General features: G+C 40.2%; 1 protein-coding gene across 1 annotated transcript in view; it reads right to left on the bottom strand.

Moving 5' to 3' along the window:
• Nucleotides 1-5,040: 5,040 nt before the first annotated feature.
• Nucleotides 5,041-16,844, bottom strand: part of ZMAT4 (zinc finger matrin-type 4) — a 358,266-nt gene continuing 346,462 nt past the window's right edge. Inside the window, exon 7 of the mRNA XM_045986974.1 lies at nucleotides 5,041-9,561. Coding sequence (XP_045842930.1) covers nucleotides 9,546-9,561 — 16 coding nt within the window. The 3' untranslated portion in view covers nucleotides 5,041-9,545. The remainder of the gene's footprint in view (nucleotides 9,562-16,844) is intronic.

Raw genomic sequence — 16,844 nt, 5'->3', positions numbered from 1 at the left:
GCCCAAAACCAGGCTAAAGAATGCTGCCTCTGGGGCGCCTGGGTGGTTCAGTGGGTTAAGCTTCTACCTTCCGCTCAGGTCATGATCTCAGGGTCCTGGGATCGAGCCCCACATCGGGCTCTCTGCTCAGCAGAGCACCTGCTTCCCCCTCTCTCTCTGCCTGCCTCTCTGCCTACTTGTGATCACTGTCAAATAAATAAATTAAATCTTAAAAAAAAAAAAAAAAAGAATGCTGCCTCATTTCTTCTCAAAGGGCTCTCTCTTTGTATGCTGCTTCTTCCTAACTCAGGGGCCTGGAAGTAGTAACAGAATATTCTGTTTGGGCTGCGACAGGCAGGCAACGATTGATGGCAGCTCCATGTTTGCGCTTTTGAGGACACCCAGGCTGCAGACCAGTCTGTCACTGGGGCTGGGAGGACACTTTTCCCTCTGCTGCCCTTGGGCTGCACATGGATTGGATCTTGGATTTAAGGATCTTTCTTCAATTGTTTTCATTGCTAACATTTTTGACATATTACGGTAGCTCTCTCACGGTAAACTGAAACCAGTGGCATCCTGGACAATTGCACAGTCAAGAAAATGAAGAACAAATGAGTCAGAACCATATCATGTGAGAAGGAAGCAGAGACGGCCCCAGGCCACTGTCCTGTCACTGCTAAGGGCACAAAGCAAAATACCAGAAATGCTCTGGATGTCTCTGGGAGTTTATGGTAGTATCATATTCTGGGCAAAGGAATTTCAAACTCCCTTCAGTAATACAAGTAGCTTCAGTGCTACCCCCGTGTGATCCAATCTTATGAATTTGTCTGCGTTGCTTTAATTCACGCTCCCGGAGACTGAAATAATCTTGAAGCAGGACGCATTGCTTCATTATATGTACAACAGGGGAAATGCACAGTCACATTCTTTAATATTCTATTGACTTCCCTACGTTATACAGTAACGGGAGCCATCTAGTCTATACTCATCCTTCTGTTTCACCCAAAAAAAGCTGGGCCTGGGGAGAGGAAAGTAGTTTGCTTTATGAAAGCCCACATTTTTCCCCTGGCAGGATATGTCCAGCTCCCTTCTTGCAAGGGCACGATGATGCCTCCTACTTCATGAAGTTTCAAATCAAATTTGTGATCATTTCTATAAATGATTTAACTTCTTCAGATAATCAAACCAGTGAATCATTATGTACTATATATATATATATTAAATGTGTACAGACCATGTACATGCATGGCTCCTTTCTCCCCTTCACTTGTCAGGACTATCATGGTCTCATCCAGTGACGATGACAAGGCTAGCAGGAAGAGGGCTGTAAGCTAGGAATGGCTGGTGCAGAGAGCTAGCCAGGAGAGCAGGACCCAACTCCGCAAGGGAGAAGTTGTCAGTCCAAGTCAGCAAGACTGAAGGGGCTGGTGAAATAAATGCAACTTCTTTGTGGGGACTGGGCTTCAGGAGCGAGGAACGGAGGAATAGAGGAGCTGGGTTCTAGACATAGCAGTGAGTTGCTCTGCACTGTCCTTTGAGGGCTGCACAGAGAGATGGGAGCTGATGTTGCCTGAATGTCTAGTCTGAATCGCTCAGGTCCTCCGGGCCCCCAGGTAGAAGGCAACAGTATATTCCCAGACCTGGCTCGCTGCCAGACAGGGTTCTCATTGGCTCAGAGACAAGATCAGGTGGGACTCCAAACCCCATTGTGTCCTAATGGGACTGAGCAGAAGTAAGGTCATACAGCCCCACAGGAATTCACTCATCCACTCCCAATGAGGAGTGCTTAAGCTCTTTACCATACCTGCCTGTTTCTCTAACATCCGTGATGCAGAGAACTTGACTCCTAGGTCAGATTTCTGCACAAATGCATGAGGAATTCTAATCAGTTAACAATGAAGACAAATTTCAGGTGCCATAGGGCAGACATGTTTAGAGAGCTGGAAGATCTTTGAACTTCACGTCCATTGTACTAAACTAACTTTTTGAAGTAGGGGGCTCATGTCTAGTAAGCTGATTTATGCAGTGGGTTAGGCTCACACTCACAAAGTTTATGACTCAGCAATGTCTGTCTGACATTTATTACCACTCAACAGACTGGCAGTCATAAATCCAGCTTCATTTTTACAGTTAAATAGCGCCTATCATGAGACAAAGGAACAAAAGGAAATATCCCACAGCTGTGCTACTCATCCTGCATCTTACCAAAAAATAGAAGAAAGGATAAAATGAATAGGTCACGTTGTAACAGATCCATATTTATATGCATACATGCATGCATAAGATATACAAATACTATATAAAAACATGTGCTGAATTCTGCCTGATGCTGATGCTCTGCCCATAGGCAGTGGTGAGGAGAGCCTGTCTTATCCTTCGGTGTTAGAGCAAAGCCATCTCGGGTGCTCCTCGCTCTCTGGAAGTGTGAGGTCCCTGTGCTAAGTCAAAGCCCAGCAGGACGACAGAGCTCTGGCCTGGGGTGGAGGTGGGGCATGCAGAGGAAGTGAGACACAGAAACTTGCCTCCTGGGTCGTCACACTGGCAGCTTTTGGAACACTCTAGGCCCTGCTCTGACAGGAAGTTTTCCTTATTGGAGTTATACTAGCAGCGACCCTCTCCCATGTTAGGTTCTATCACATCAAGCAATTTTTTTTTTTTGGGGGGGCTACACAACATAATTTTTAATGCTATACAAAGAACACGTATATATAAGTGTAAGGGCGTCTCGGTGGCTCAGTCAGTTAAGCATCTGCCTTTGGCTCAGGTCAGGATCCCAGGGGTCCCTGCTCTCTACTCAGTGCAGAATCTGCTTCTCCCCATCTTCTGCTCCTCCCCCGACTCATGCATGTGGTGTCTCTCTCTCTCTCTCTCTCAAATAAATAAATTAATAAATAAATAAATATCTTTTTAAAAAAGAAAAAAATAGGACCTCTTGAGTGGCTCAGTTGATTAGGAGTCTGCCTTTGGCTCAGGTCATGATCCCAAGGTACTAGGACTGAGCCCTGCGTTGGGCTCCTGGCTCAGCAGAAAACCTTCTCCCTCTCCCTTTGCCTCTCACTCCTCCTGCTTGGGATCTCTCTCTCTCTCTCTCTCTGCCAAATAAAATATTAAAAAAAAAAAAAAAGAAAAATAAATAAGTATATAAGTACATACTTCAGCATGTACTTTTTTTAATGTTTCAAGTTTTTATTTAAATTCTAGTTAGTTAACATGTAGCATAATACTAGTTTCAGGAGTAGAATTCAGTGATTTATCACTTACATACAATACCTAGTGCTCATCACAGGTGCCCTGCTTAATCCCCATCACCTATTTATTCCATCCCCCTGCCCAGCCCCCCTCCAGCAACCCATCAGTTTGTTCTCTGTAGTTAAGAGTCTGTTTTGTGGTTTGCCTCCCTTCCCTCCCTTACTTTTTTTAATATTGTCTGAAATTTTGTATTCTCTAAGTAATTACTAATTTCACATATGCATAGATGATCAACATAACACATACGACTCCTTAGCATTTGTTATAAACTAGATTACTAGAGTTTGCAAAAAAAAAAAAAAAGATAAATGGGTTTTGGTTTTGGTTTTTCCCTTTGAGGGGTACCTATCTCTACTCTCAGGAAAAAGAAAATCTTTGGCTAAAGATCATTGCAAAGGAGAAATAATTTTTTTTTCGAATTCCAGCAGTAAGTCAGAGAATACCCCAAATTTACAAAAACAGTAGGAACTGTGCTGTCTTGCACTCAACATCTACAGAGAAAAGACTCTATAGTAGCAGAGACATGGGTTACTAAACAAAAATGGATAAGGATTGAGTTTAAGTCCTTTCCAGAGAGGCTTACCATTCTTCAGGGAAGATAGGCAGTTTCTGAACCAGTGAGTGACTGGGAAAAAAACTAAAGTATTTGGTTCATTCACACTTCAAAACTATCAAAGAGTAAATGGCTGATGCAATTTCCCAGGCGGAACACTCACCTTATTACACACCCCCATGGGTGGCTCGTAAAGGGTCCTTATTAGCTTCATCACAATTAAAGTCTCTACACCTAAAGGACACAGAGAAATGGTAGCTTATATAAAGAAGTAGGAGATGGGCTTCTAATTGGCCTTCAATCAAGGGTAAAGAGGAGGATAATGAAGACAGAAGCTTTAACAAAGATATCTAGTCAAAAGTAGAAACTTGCTGAAATGGCAAACATTCTCCATATACTGACTATATTTTCCTGTTACTAACCATTTTTTTAAAATAGAAGCAGGTTATAGGTGAGCAAAAGAGTAGAGGAGAAAAGCACAAGTCACTCTAAAGTTCTGAGTATGTGCTTCTTATTAGCTAATCAACACAACCACAAAGTAAATCTAGTGACAAGAAGAATTAATTGGGAAGAAGAAAGGAGGGAAAACTGGAACCACTTGTTCTTGCTCCAGAAGCCAACTGTGGACATGTAGAGGACAGAAATTGTCTTTTCTTAGCAAGGTGTGCTCTCTCTCTGTTGTTCTGACAGTTCTGTCCAGAATGAGAGTTCTGTAGATTACCTTCCTTCCATGATGACTGCCATTCATTCCATTTTTCTCACGCTCAACCGAGGAGATTATATTTTTGGCAAAGTAGAGGAAGATCCCTACTACTTTGCTTATATATACACAACATTAATAATTTCCTTGGAACTAATATTAGGGAGGCTAATCCCATCCTCCCATCTGAACTTCTGGGAGACGATTTGTAAGCAAAGTAGTGAGCTGACAGGACATGGGGTTGACCCAACATGGTGACTCTTTGGAGTTTCAATAATAAAATCGTTGACACTAATGTTGTTATGCACACTGATTAACCCTCACTCATAGCTGTGAAGACAACTTCAAGAAATATGAGAATATACAGTAAAACATTTGATTTCAAGCCAGAATACGTAGTCACTGAGTTGACCACCACAGGAAAACTTATCTTACCATCATTGGTAGTCTGACAGTCAGAATTTAATCATTTGAAGAGTGACAATTCAAGTAGAAAGTGTGCTAAGGAAATAGCAAGGATGCAAAACAAGAATTCATTATTGTGTGTATCAATTTCACTTTTATTTCTTTAATTAAAAAAGGAATAAATTTAGCAGCCAAATGTCCTACATTTTTACATTGCTTAAACATTCTGAAGTTGAAACAGCCTCTGCGGAGCCTGGTGCCCACCTGTGAAATGAGGAAATTTGACCACGACTTCAAACAACCTCAGATAATGTCAAAATTTGATGCATAACAATAGACTGTTCTTCAGAAACAATGTAACCTGTTAGTGATAGCTGGAGATGGAGGGACAGGTAAAATAGGATTTTTTTTCCCCTTCACTCGTATAATTTTAAGATTACGGAATGTGGTTTCTAAAGGTCAGAATGAATTGCTAATTAAGTTGAGGCATCTGAAATTAGCAAGTAAAACTGCTACTCAGAATAGTGGCTAAGAAGTAATTAATCATACAGGGGGAAAAATGGCAACAAAGTAAAGCCACAGTAAAATTAGTTTTTAAATAGTTGCCATCGACCCCTCAGAGGATGTTATTAAGAAGCAATGAGATATTAATTCCTTTCTTTTCTGTTTAGGCTGTATCCTTTTCCAAAAGACAGTGTTCAAAGTTTTTCTAGGAAGATACAAATCAAAGCAGATGTCCAACAGAACAACCTCTTTTGTAGGTGTTCAGAGCCATGTGGACTAGCTATGACTCTTCCCTCTGTGTCTTACTCACCAGTTATCCTAAGCATCACCTTAAACCCACTCTAATTAATTTTTAAATGTAAGTCACTGATAATTGTTGGCATTTTAACTACTATAGTACAAAATTACTTCATACAAAAACCAGTGTGGACCACCCCTACCCCCAACCTTTGAGAAGGCCTGCTTTAAAATCTGCTTAAGAAAACATTTTGGTTTTGCTTCTAGGTGCTTTTTGTTTCCTTAGGTGCTACATTGGCCAGACTTGAGTTTGAGTCCATGCTGGGGCTCTCAGAGTCTCATTTTACATCCAGGTATTTGTATATTAAATTTAAAGACAAATTTACCAACATGAATATTACAATGAAATATATAGATAGTTAATTCGACATGCATATCTTAAACTAGAAAGCCAACTAAGGCAGCATTTATATAGAGATTTATATTTTTAAGCACTTCACATTTATTAATTAGCTAATCCACACCACAAACCTATGAGGTAGTTTAGCATGACTTTAGTATGAATAAATTAGGTAAGAAGCCAAAAAAAGAAAAGAATAATAATAATCTGTCCCCATAGTAATATGTTGACCAAACCCTCCTCATTCTGGTCAAAAAAGAACAGCAATCAATTCTTTGTTCGAGCTGGTCAAAGAAACAGTGAATATTTAGCTTGGATGGAAAGTAGAGAGGGTAGTTATTTCATTACCTGACAGTTACAGACAGTTTGGTATTGGAGTTTGAACATGCTGTGCTCACAGCGACTTGTCAGTAACAAGGTAACACCTTGAGCTGTGGCCACTGTCCCCCGTCACCCCCCCCCATCCCGGGTTTAAGTATGCCCCTGGGAGTATTAGCATTTTTTCATCGGCCTCCTATTAGTCTTCTCTTGGTCAGAATGGTCTAATGAGCTCAATTCAGTAGAAATGTGTAAGGACTCTTGAAGTTCCAATTTACATTTATATGTCATCTAAGAGGCAAATGAAAAACAAATCCTGTATTGGTCTTTGTGGTCAAGCAACCGCAGATGGGAGTTTTATTACTATTTTTATCAGCAAAAGGGATCACTGTGGTCCTCTCTACTTAGCAGACTGCTTTATGATGGTATTTATTAGTACACTGGGCTGCGGAGATTATATATAATGAAAACTCATTCACTTGGGCTTCCCTACCATGGCATTTGTGGCCTCGGGCAGAAGCTTACGTCTGTACTCGAAGAAGAAAAACTCTTTGAAAAGTTAAGAGAACTGCATGACCAGGTCTGTGGGAGTATTTTGTCTCTATACAAAGACACAGACGGTTTCAACCACTTAGCAAGTATCCTTTTAAATAGAAAGAAAAAAATACTCTTAATAGAAGGATGCCATTAGGTTTCTGCGTTATATTCATTTTGCATCATTGTTCCCTCATTGGAGCAAAACTTCAAACATCAGTAGTTGGTTACTTTAGTTGCCATGACTCCAAGTACTCTGGGATGGAAAAGAATACTTTAGATATTGATCATTTGGATAGTTTCTTTCAAATAGGTAGTGTTCTCCCCTAGGTCCCTAAATTGAGGTTTTATGGAAAATCCCAGGACTCATTCTTATCTCTCTAAGAATCTCCGCTGTCATCAGGTGGTTCCGCCATGGCCGGGTCTCATGGGTCTGTTCCTCTCTGCCAGAATTAACTTGGCCATTTGAAAATATTTACCTTCCATCTTACTCCCATTGGTTCCATTATGACTTGGAACGTAAGACATGACCTAATTGAACAAACACAACCACACTACTATTACTATTACTACTGATAATAAATAAGAACAGAAACAACAAACAGCTAGTTTTCTGAGCAGAGGCGTCTCCACCTAAGACTTCCCAAAATATAAATAACATTCACTGGCTCTTCTTGTTTAAGACTTAATATGTCAACTCCGTGGTACATTGGAACAATCGTTTTCCTTATTTATGCAGAAATAAAAAAAGAAATTTGACAACAAACAAACGAAATGTTTGTTTTCTGGCAGGATATTCACTTTCACTTGACAGGTTGCCAAGGAGCAGTGGTATTTAGATGAGGAATTCTGAGATGATCTGATTATTATATCCAGAAGCTTATCTGTAAAGGCTTTGGCATAGCCTCTCCGTAGAGCAAAAGAGATCTATGTTCACAGGCTCAACTAGATCAGGTCATTAAAAACAAAACTAAACAAAACACTTGAGGGTATGAGCTCACTCACTAAACACAAACAGAAACAAAGTTGGGTTTTTTGTGGGTTTTTTGTTGTTGTTTTTTGTTTTGTTTTTTTGTTTTACTTGGATGATGCTTATTTTACAGCGGACTTGACAGATAAAGCATTATTTCACACATTGGAAGAAAAGTCATCATTGCAGATTTGTAGCTCTGTTGTGTGCTTTCCAAAGCAGCAAGATGGACTGCTTGCCATCAGACCCTCCTGCCCTCCCACGGGACAGCACATGGCTGGCACAGCTGCTTCTCTCTGTAGGCACAGAGGCTAACAACCCTGATCCCTCCTGAGTGGGCTCTCTCAAGGGAGTGGTGCCAAATTTCAAACACCTTCGTAACAACACGGTGCATTTCTGAGTCATTTCATTTATTGCTCAGTGAGTTGTGACCACCTCGGCTCTCTGCAGAAAAATAACGGACGTCCAGAAAATCCTGACACCGAGAGATCAGTGGCCTGTGGTCACATGTACAAAGGGCAACCCCAGTCAGAGCTCTGAGAAACATTGTAAAGAGGAGTTAAATGTTTGGCTTTACAGACACCAGATCCAGTCACAACGGAGAAGAGTTACACCCAGAGAAAGCTTCAGAATTTACACTCAGAGGCATTCCCCATCAGAGAATAACAGTTTTCCAGGCTGTCATACTGGCTAGTAGTGTTGTTTCCAAAGTGACTGAATCTTGGCTCAGCAAGAGGACTTCAGTGAGGAAGAGGGGAATAGGGGCACTCACCATACCCAAGGCTGTCATTCATTCTTCAGAACTTACACAGTTCTTCCCCAGCCATCAGCACCCCACACCAAAGCCCACAGTTCAGGCCAACTTCATAAGAAATAGTCATTTATTTCCCTCTCATTCGGGGGTTTGTAATTCTTCTCTTGGATGCCTTTGGGAAAACGTTTCATCAAGGTCAGCGGCTGTGAAGACATTTTTTGCCTAAGAGGATCATCATGCAGGCAAACATTCTTTTCCTAAGCTATTATTTTGGCAGCTTGCAAAGAGGACTTGGCTTAACCTTGAGAAACTGTTCTTTGAGTGATCAGAAAAAAAGGATGGGCTTCTTCCTTTATTCACCCTCTTTATTCTTGTCATTCAGATGGCAAACCTCGCTCACAGTCTTGAAGGTGAAATGAAGGAGTAGTAATTGTGTCCATTATATATCTTCTACTAGTAGTGACTCGTTCTGGTTCCGTGCGTGTTGCCACCAATCATGTTCAGCGTGATGGAAAAATAATGTGTATTTCTTGATAAAGGTGCTTTACATCTCAATCATCAAGGACTAAATGGAATAATTATATGTTGAAGAAATCTAGAATAAATTGGAAATTGAGATCTTCCCACTATCTTTAAGTCTGAATGATGTTCCCACTGTTTGCTGTAGGATAATAATTTAGAACATGTGCTAAATAGATCATCAGGGAAGAATTAAAAAATCCATCCAAATATCATAACTTACCACAAAATTAAAAGAAAGAAAGAAAGCAAGAACGCTCATTCACTCTCCAAAACTAAGATTAGTCATATGTTAATCTGTGAATCCTCATAAGAAATGTTCATTGTTCAAGAAAGAATCTTCCTCTGGTGGTTGATAAGCAATTCTCCATGGCAGAGAAATCCTGACATTTTTTTTTTCTCATCTCTTGATTGATGTTTTCACTACTTATTCTTCAGGCTATAAGACAGAAGGGAACACAGTCTTACCTTCTTTCATAATTACATATTCCAACCCCCTCTCTCCTTCCTTTCCCCTCTCTCTCTCTTTCAGCTCCCCCCCCCACATCACTTTAGCCATCAAATTAAAGTAAAGCTGAATTTATATGATGAATCTTTTACATTCTAAATAACCTGTAAATATAATAACTCAATTACCAATGTCATCTCTATGTATGTACAAGAAAATATATGTCTCAATCCTATCAATCCAGACACTAACTAAATCCATTCTGAAAGTTCTTAAGATGAAAATGACAAATTAGTTTATATTTATGGTGGACGGCATCTACCCATCCTTAAGTTTCAGCTATAATGACTTGCAGAACTCTCTTGGTGGGAGGGAGAACAACATCATAGCATTTAGATTTTAGATTATTGTTATAAACCACATTCTCGATTCATTCAGAATGTTCCCTGTTAGATAAATAGGAAAAAAAGTGTTTTCTGGCTCTACTCTCAAAACGTATTGATTAAAATCAAATAGGTAACTACTTCTTAAAGGTTTTTGGTTTTGTTTTTCTTTTTTTTTTTTAAAGATTTTATTTATTTATTTATTTGACACAGAGAGAGATCACAAGTAGGCAAGAGGCAGGCAGAGAGAGAGGAGGAAGCAGGCTCCCTGCGGAGCAGAGAGCCCGATGCGAGGCTCGATCCCAGGACCCTGAGATCATGACCTGAGCCAAAGGCAGCGGCTTAACCCACTGAGCCACCCAGGCGCCCCATGGTTTTGTTCTTCTTTAAGATAAGACCATTTATTGCATGCCTACTATGTGTCAAGAACTTCATATAATTTTACTTATAATTTAATCCTCACAACCACCTTTAATTTGGATGCCTTTTCTTCCCATTTTAATGGTGAGAACACTGAGGCTTAAAGTGGCTAAGTGAATGGCACATGTTCACACAGCTGCTTCAGGGGGTGGGGCTGAACCCTGGGAAGGATGAGAATCAAAAAGCTTGTCGGTGTTCTGTGCAGGGAATTTTTCTCATAGAATAGAACATGTCCTCTAGCTGCAGTGAGACTGCCAAAACAGTCTTTGCTCATAGTTGACAGTTATCCCTAAAGCTCTATTTTTAGAAGGGAGGGGGCCAAAAGTGCAGGAGCAGGTTGGATTCCTCACATAGATTCTCCTATCCCTCATCACTGAGAACTAAATATCGTAGTCAAAATCTGGCAAATGAAAATTCACAAGCTACAAAGGAAAATTCTATCACTCACCTAGAAGCACACAGCATATCTTGCAATTTTATTTTCCAAAAAAAGTGCTGTCACAGAATATTCTTAGGTTGGGGATAAGAGTTTGAATGTTGTTGTATAACGCAGACTAAAAGAAAATGTAAGCTATATGCATTTCTGGGTAAAAAAAAAAAATGTTTTGGAATTTTGCCTTTGAATGACCCTGATAAGCACAGCCATTTTTAAATGGTTGTTATAAAAAGAAAAATCCTGTTTTGGAATCCCATATTCAGTTTCTGCTCCATCCAGTCATGACCTGAGGAAATTCTACAGTCCTTGTCATTTTTGTGTGTTAATGTGACATAAAGGTTGAAAGTTCTCACTAAGCAAACAAGTATAATCTCATTTCTATAAATTGCATAGATGAACACTTTTCAAATTAAAATCAGTTTAAAGTGTCCCACTGCCTTATTGCAGGGAGAGGGCCAAACACACATACAGCTAAGCAGTCTTCAGTTATGATTACATCATTAGAGGAAACTAAAAGAGGTTTATTTTTTTTAACTTATAGTAAAATTGGTATATTAAGAACTTAATCTCATAATGAGCAAAAATAGCACACTCGTCCTTTTTATAGTCAGAATGATTATTCAGATCCTTTCTGAACACAGAAGTAATGACAAATTAAAATGTCTTTCAATTCCATATAGCTTTTATAATTATTCATTCGTTACTCTTATTATTGCTGAAAAGGCTCCTTCATATTTTAGTCAGCATCCCATTTGATACAAAAGAACATGGAAAATTTTACCGCTATTAATAAATATGCAGCCAACCAATCCAAGAAGAAAATTCTTTTTCATCTGAGAGATAAGCTGCATAATTCATGTATTTTCAGAAATTTCTTTAAATAGAAAATTGAAGAAAGGCATAGGGAAAAAAGAATTCATTATACAGTTTCCATTTGTGGTGAGGGACAGTCTCTGTTCTCGGAGTCTGAAATTTAATTCGATCTGAAGAGACTTTCAGTTGCATTGTCTCTGTACCAATACACTCATAGAGCTGGTTTTATTTTTGACATATATCATCATAAAAATGATACAATATAGCTGCCACTTCACTTAAAAAAAAAGTTACTGAAGGTTACTAGGTACTTTTCTTTGGGTCTTGGAATGCAGTTCAAAAAACTCACAGCCATCTAGAATGAGTGGGAAATGCCCACGTTCATGAACTGGGTGGCTCCATCTGACTCTGTGAGCTCCAGCCCCTGGAGGAGCTCTCCCTACACCGAGACTTAATGGCCTTGCAGGTAGGTCTGCCTTCTGAAACCCAAGCTGAATGAGAAGCACATTTGCAGGACCAGTTAAGTTAAAAATCTTCTCTTTGTTTTAGCTGCCCCTTTGTCCATTCATACCTGGAAGGTTCAGAGAGGCTGGTGCTTCAAACTGGGCATGGGGTTGTAGTCTTATGTACACTGGTAAGGACTTCCTTTTTTTTTTTTTTTTTTGTAATTGAAGTGTAGTTGACACACAGTGTTACATTAGTTTCAGGTGTACCGCCTAGGCATTCAACAACTGGACACATGCTGTGCTCACCACAAATGTAGCTCCCATTTGTCACCATATAACCTATTATGATACTATTGACTATATTCACTATGCTCTACCTTTCATCCTTGACTTACTCATTCCATACCCGGAAGCCTGTACCTCCCACTTCCCTTCACCCATTTTGCCCATCCCCCTTCCATCTTCCCTCCTGGGAACCACCAGTGTGTTCTCTTTATTTATGGCTCTGTTTCTGCTGTTAAAAAAAACTTGTTTGTGTTTTAGATTCCACATATAAATGAAATCATATGGTATTTGCTTTTTTCTTTCAGACTTATTTCACTTAGCAATACCCTCTAGGTCCACCCATATTGCCATGATTGGCAAGATCTCATTCTTTTTACCTAAGAAGGAGTCTTCAATACTGGGATTTCATCACGGAAAATGACGAGAAACGTATGTGGTCTTTCTGTGATGTTATCTGGTCTTTCTGTGATGTTATCAAGGTGGTGGGGCAAGGGTAGGAAATATATCCTTCCTAGTGTGTCTGGAAATGACTACTGAAGAAAAATTGATGTGTTTGTCCCACACTGGATTTAAACTGTTCAACAAGCCAATTAAAAAACAAAGCAGAGTGTCTTCAGCCATGATGAAGCCTGGTGTCTGAAACCCAGAAAGCAAGTTTACAGGGACGTGAGAAATGAAATCATGGACCACAACTTCTATGAAATGATGCGGCCAGAACATGTTAGGTGTGTTGGATGAGAAGCCATGTTCTAGACACCTTCCACACACATGTTGCTGAACAGTCATGCCTTTGAATGTGCTCAATCTATTGCCTGAGATGTGTCATGAATAACATCCAAGAACTAGTCATCTTTGCTCAGTTTATTACCACAGGACACAGATAAACCAAATTAAACTACATTTTCCAAAAACAAAACAAAACAAAACAAACAAATAAAAAACTACATTTCCCAAATCAAGCTTCTCCCAATTTCCTTTCTTTCTTTACCTGCATTCCGTAACCCAACAAATAGAGGAGTCCAAGGCAGAAATTCTTGTTTCTTTTTCTCCCCACCCCGTAACCAGTCAGCCACAAGTCTTATTGGCCTCCTGTTTCATTCTGAAATAGGTCGTGTCCTTTGCACCCCCGGCCCGTGCCTGATCCCGGGCCCTTGACACGACACTTGGCTTCTCTCTGGCATCTTTGCCACCGGCTCTGCTGCCTCATCACACTGGTGTTGTAGTGCTTCACTGGGTTCCCACCACCTCCTGGAGAGAAGTGTAATATACAAAAGTCATTTGTGATGAGACCACTGTCTTCTCTTCAGCTCCATCATTTTGTCAGTGTTCCCTGTAATCACGCTAAACTCCCACCACCGGGAGGCGCTTGAAGTTTCTGCACCTGCCATGCTCCCAGGTGCTCCTACAGTGTGCACACTCTCTTCCTGGGAGCTCATCCTTCACCCTGGGCTCCTCCAGCCTTTCCCAGTCCTCTTAGCAGAAGCGTGCTTCCTTAAAATATCCTTGCTTTAACCTCCCTGGACCCAACCAAATGCATTTGGAAGATTCTGAGCAGCCACTCGGGAGTAGAGAACAAAACCTCAAGAGAATGCCCAAGCCACAGCAAGTGATCAGTAAACTGCAATGCTTCAGACAAGGGGTACAATGTGTCTTGATTCTGAGAATGGTGAAAGGCAGGGGAAGAAAGGGGTTTGGAGAAAAAAGGGGAGAAGAGAAAAAAATGTGGGAGACAAGGTGAAACGTGGAGAGAATAGAACCAGGAAAATGGATTTGTTCTGTGCATGGTGCTACCTCTGTGTGATGCCTTAATCTTTGAATTTCATCTAGGCAAATAAAATACTTGGAAAATGTTCATTGTTAGTGGAAGGTGATGTAGTCTGAGTGATGTGGCATGGCGGGGGGAGGGGAGAAGCACTCAAATATATAGGGGGAGAGAAATGTAGAAAGACCACAAGACACTGGGAGTTAAAAGCAAAGACAGGACTTTGGATTGTAACAGGTTGCTGTAAACTTTGTTGAGTAGGCCCATGCCAATCCAAGAGGACTGAAAGTGAGGTGGAGTTCAGCCAGCCCCTCAAACATATGGGTGGTGCAAGATGAATTTCTCCAAATCCTTCTTGGAAAAACAAATCCTATATATTTATAGGCCATTGAATAAAGAAATCATTTAAGGAGATTCAAGCTAATTCAGAGAAAAGTAAGATATTATGAATACTCAAGAAGCCGTGAATATTCAAAAGTATAGAACATTTAAAATGAATGCAAGTCCATCACCTCCTAATACACACAGAGTAGAAAAATTGGCAAGAATGATTTGTAATTAACTTACCAAAACACCTAAGAAAACAAGCCGCCTCTGTTTATATAGAATTTGCATTGTTTATATGCAAATGAATGCTCCTAAAGTGCTTGAGAACAATTCATTCCCTTAAGAAGGCAAATATACTCTCTATAATCTTGTTTACACTATTCATTTGCTTTGCAAAACATTTTTCATAAAATCACAAAATAATGAAATGTTAGCGGCAGAAAGACCCCAGGGATCACATAGGAAAGAACAAAGTCCTCATTTTATAGATGAAAAACTCAGTGGAGCCCTGACACACCTGTATACCCCTACCAATTCTGAGGCCCACATCCTCACATCCCAGACCCCTTTACTGGGGGGATTCCACTCCTCCTACAATGGGGTTCTAGTCACAGCTAGGGCAGATGCAAACAGAGCAAGGGAGCTGCAAAGCACTAGGCTTTGGGGCATCATCGGGACCCATTGGCCTCCTAGATCTAGGTGACAGTCCAAGTATCCCTTTTCCATTCACTTACAGATCTGGAGGCCTGGTTAGTCCTGGTTTGTTTCTAAGCCTCAGCTCCTACTTTGTCTCCTGCAGGAAATCTTTCCTTATGCCCTTTTCCCTAGCCATTCCTTGTTAAGGCCCATCCTAAGTGTTTTCCTCTACTGTTTCTCTAAGTACATCATATGGTCATCTTCTGTTGACTGCCTGTCCTCCCTACAAAGAAGCCTGGGACTTGATTTCTGTATTTTATCTTGCAATAAGGCTTGACACAGAATCAGTGCATAGCCTTATCCAAATAAACACAGGAGACCAGAGAAGGAATCAATTGGCACGTTGGGAAAAAGCCCAATTCCCAGATACTCAAATTCCTCAGTTCCCTGTCCTATATCTTGGACAAATCCACTTCCGACCTTCATTTACAGATAAAGAAAAGTAACTAAGAACATTCAAAGCATCTCTATTCTTATCTCTATCTACTATTCTTATCTCTATCTACTATTCTTATAGATTCAAAGTGTTTATGATTTAAAGTTAGAAAAGTTGATTTTAAACTCCCAACACCCATGGGGCGCCTGGGTGGCTCAGTGGGTTAAAGCCTCTGCCTTTGGCTCAGGTCATGATTCCAGGGTCCTGGGATGGAGTCCCGCATTGGACTCTCTGCTCAGCAGGGAGCCTGCTTCCCTTCCTCTCTCTCTGCCTGCCTCTCTGCCTACTTGTGATCTCCGTCTACCAAATAAATAAATAAAATCTTTAAAAAAAAATAAACTCCAACACCCATTATTACTAGTTGGATATTTTTGTACCATGTTTTTATCTTTTTTAGTTTCAGCTTATCTGTCTATAAAACAAAGACATCAATAGTATCTTCCACATGGAAGTGTCAAGAGGATTAAATGAGACAGTATACGTGAATAAGTCCAGTAACTATAAAAAATTTAGGGGCGTCTGGGTGGCTCAGTGGGTTAAGTCACTGCCCTCAGCTCAGGTCATGATCTCAAGGTCCTGGGATCGAGCCCCACATCCGGCTCTCTGCTCAGCAGGGAGCCTGCTCCCTGCCCCCCGTCCCCCCCCCCCCCGCCTGCCTCTCTGCCTACTTGTGATCTCTCTCTGTCAAATAAATAAATAAAATCTTAAAAAAAAATAGAGATTCCTCTGTCCTCATCCTTACTCTTAATCACTTGAAAGGAAAATTTCTGAAGTAGCCATTATATAATAAAGAATTTATTTATTTATTTATATTTGTTCCAGGTTCCTGGAGTGGAAATAAGCCCTTGGAATTTCCCAATTGTTAGGAGTATTTTTGCTTTTTGTTTTTTTGTTTTTGTTTCTAACATATTCAAAGCGACGTTTGGCTTTTTTCTCTGTTTGTACTTATTTATTCATTTATATTTTAGGTGAAATATAAGTGGCATACAATATTATATTAAATCCAGGTGAACAATATATACATCATGAAATGCTCACCATGACACAAATAGTTACCTTCCGTCCATAAAAAGGATGGTCATTTCATCTATGACAAAGGAAGCAACAGCATACAATGAGGAAAACAAAGCTAGAAGGGTCATCATTTCAGATTTCAAGACACATCACAAAGCTATAGTCATCAAAACAGTATGGTATTAGCACAAAAACAGACACATAGATAAATGGAACAGACTAGAGAGCCCAGAAATAAACCCATATTTTTTTTAAA

This window comes from Meles meles, chromosome 2 (assembly GCF_922984935.1).
Source record: "Meles meles chromosome 2, mMelMel3.1 paternal haplotype, whole genome shotgun sequence".
NCBI classification, from domain to species: Eukaryota; Metazoa; Chordata; class Mammalia; order Carnivora; family Mustelidae; genus Meles; species Meles meles.
The sequence above is the reverse complement of the archived record's forward strand: the minus strand, read 5'-3'. Positions and strand labels throughout refer to the sequence as shown.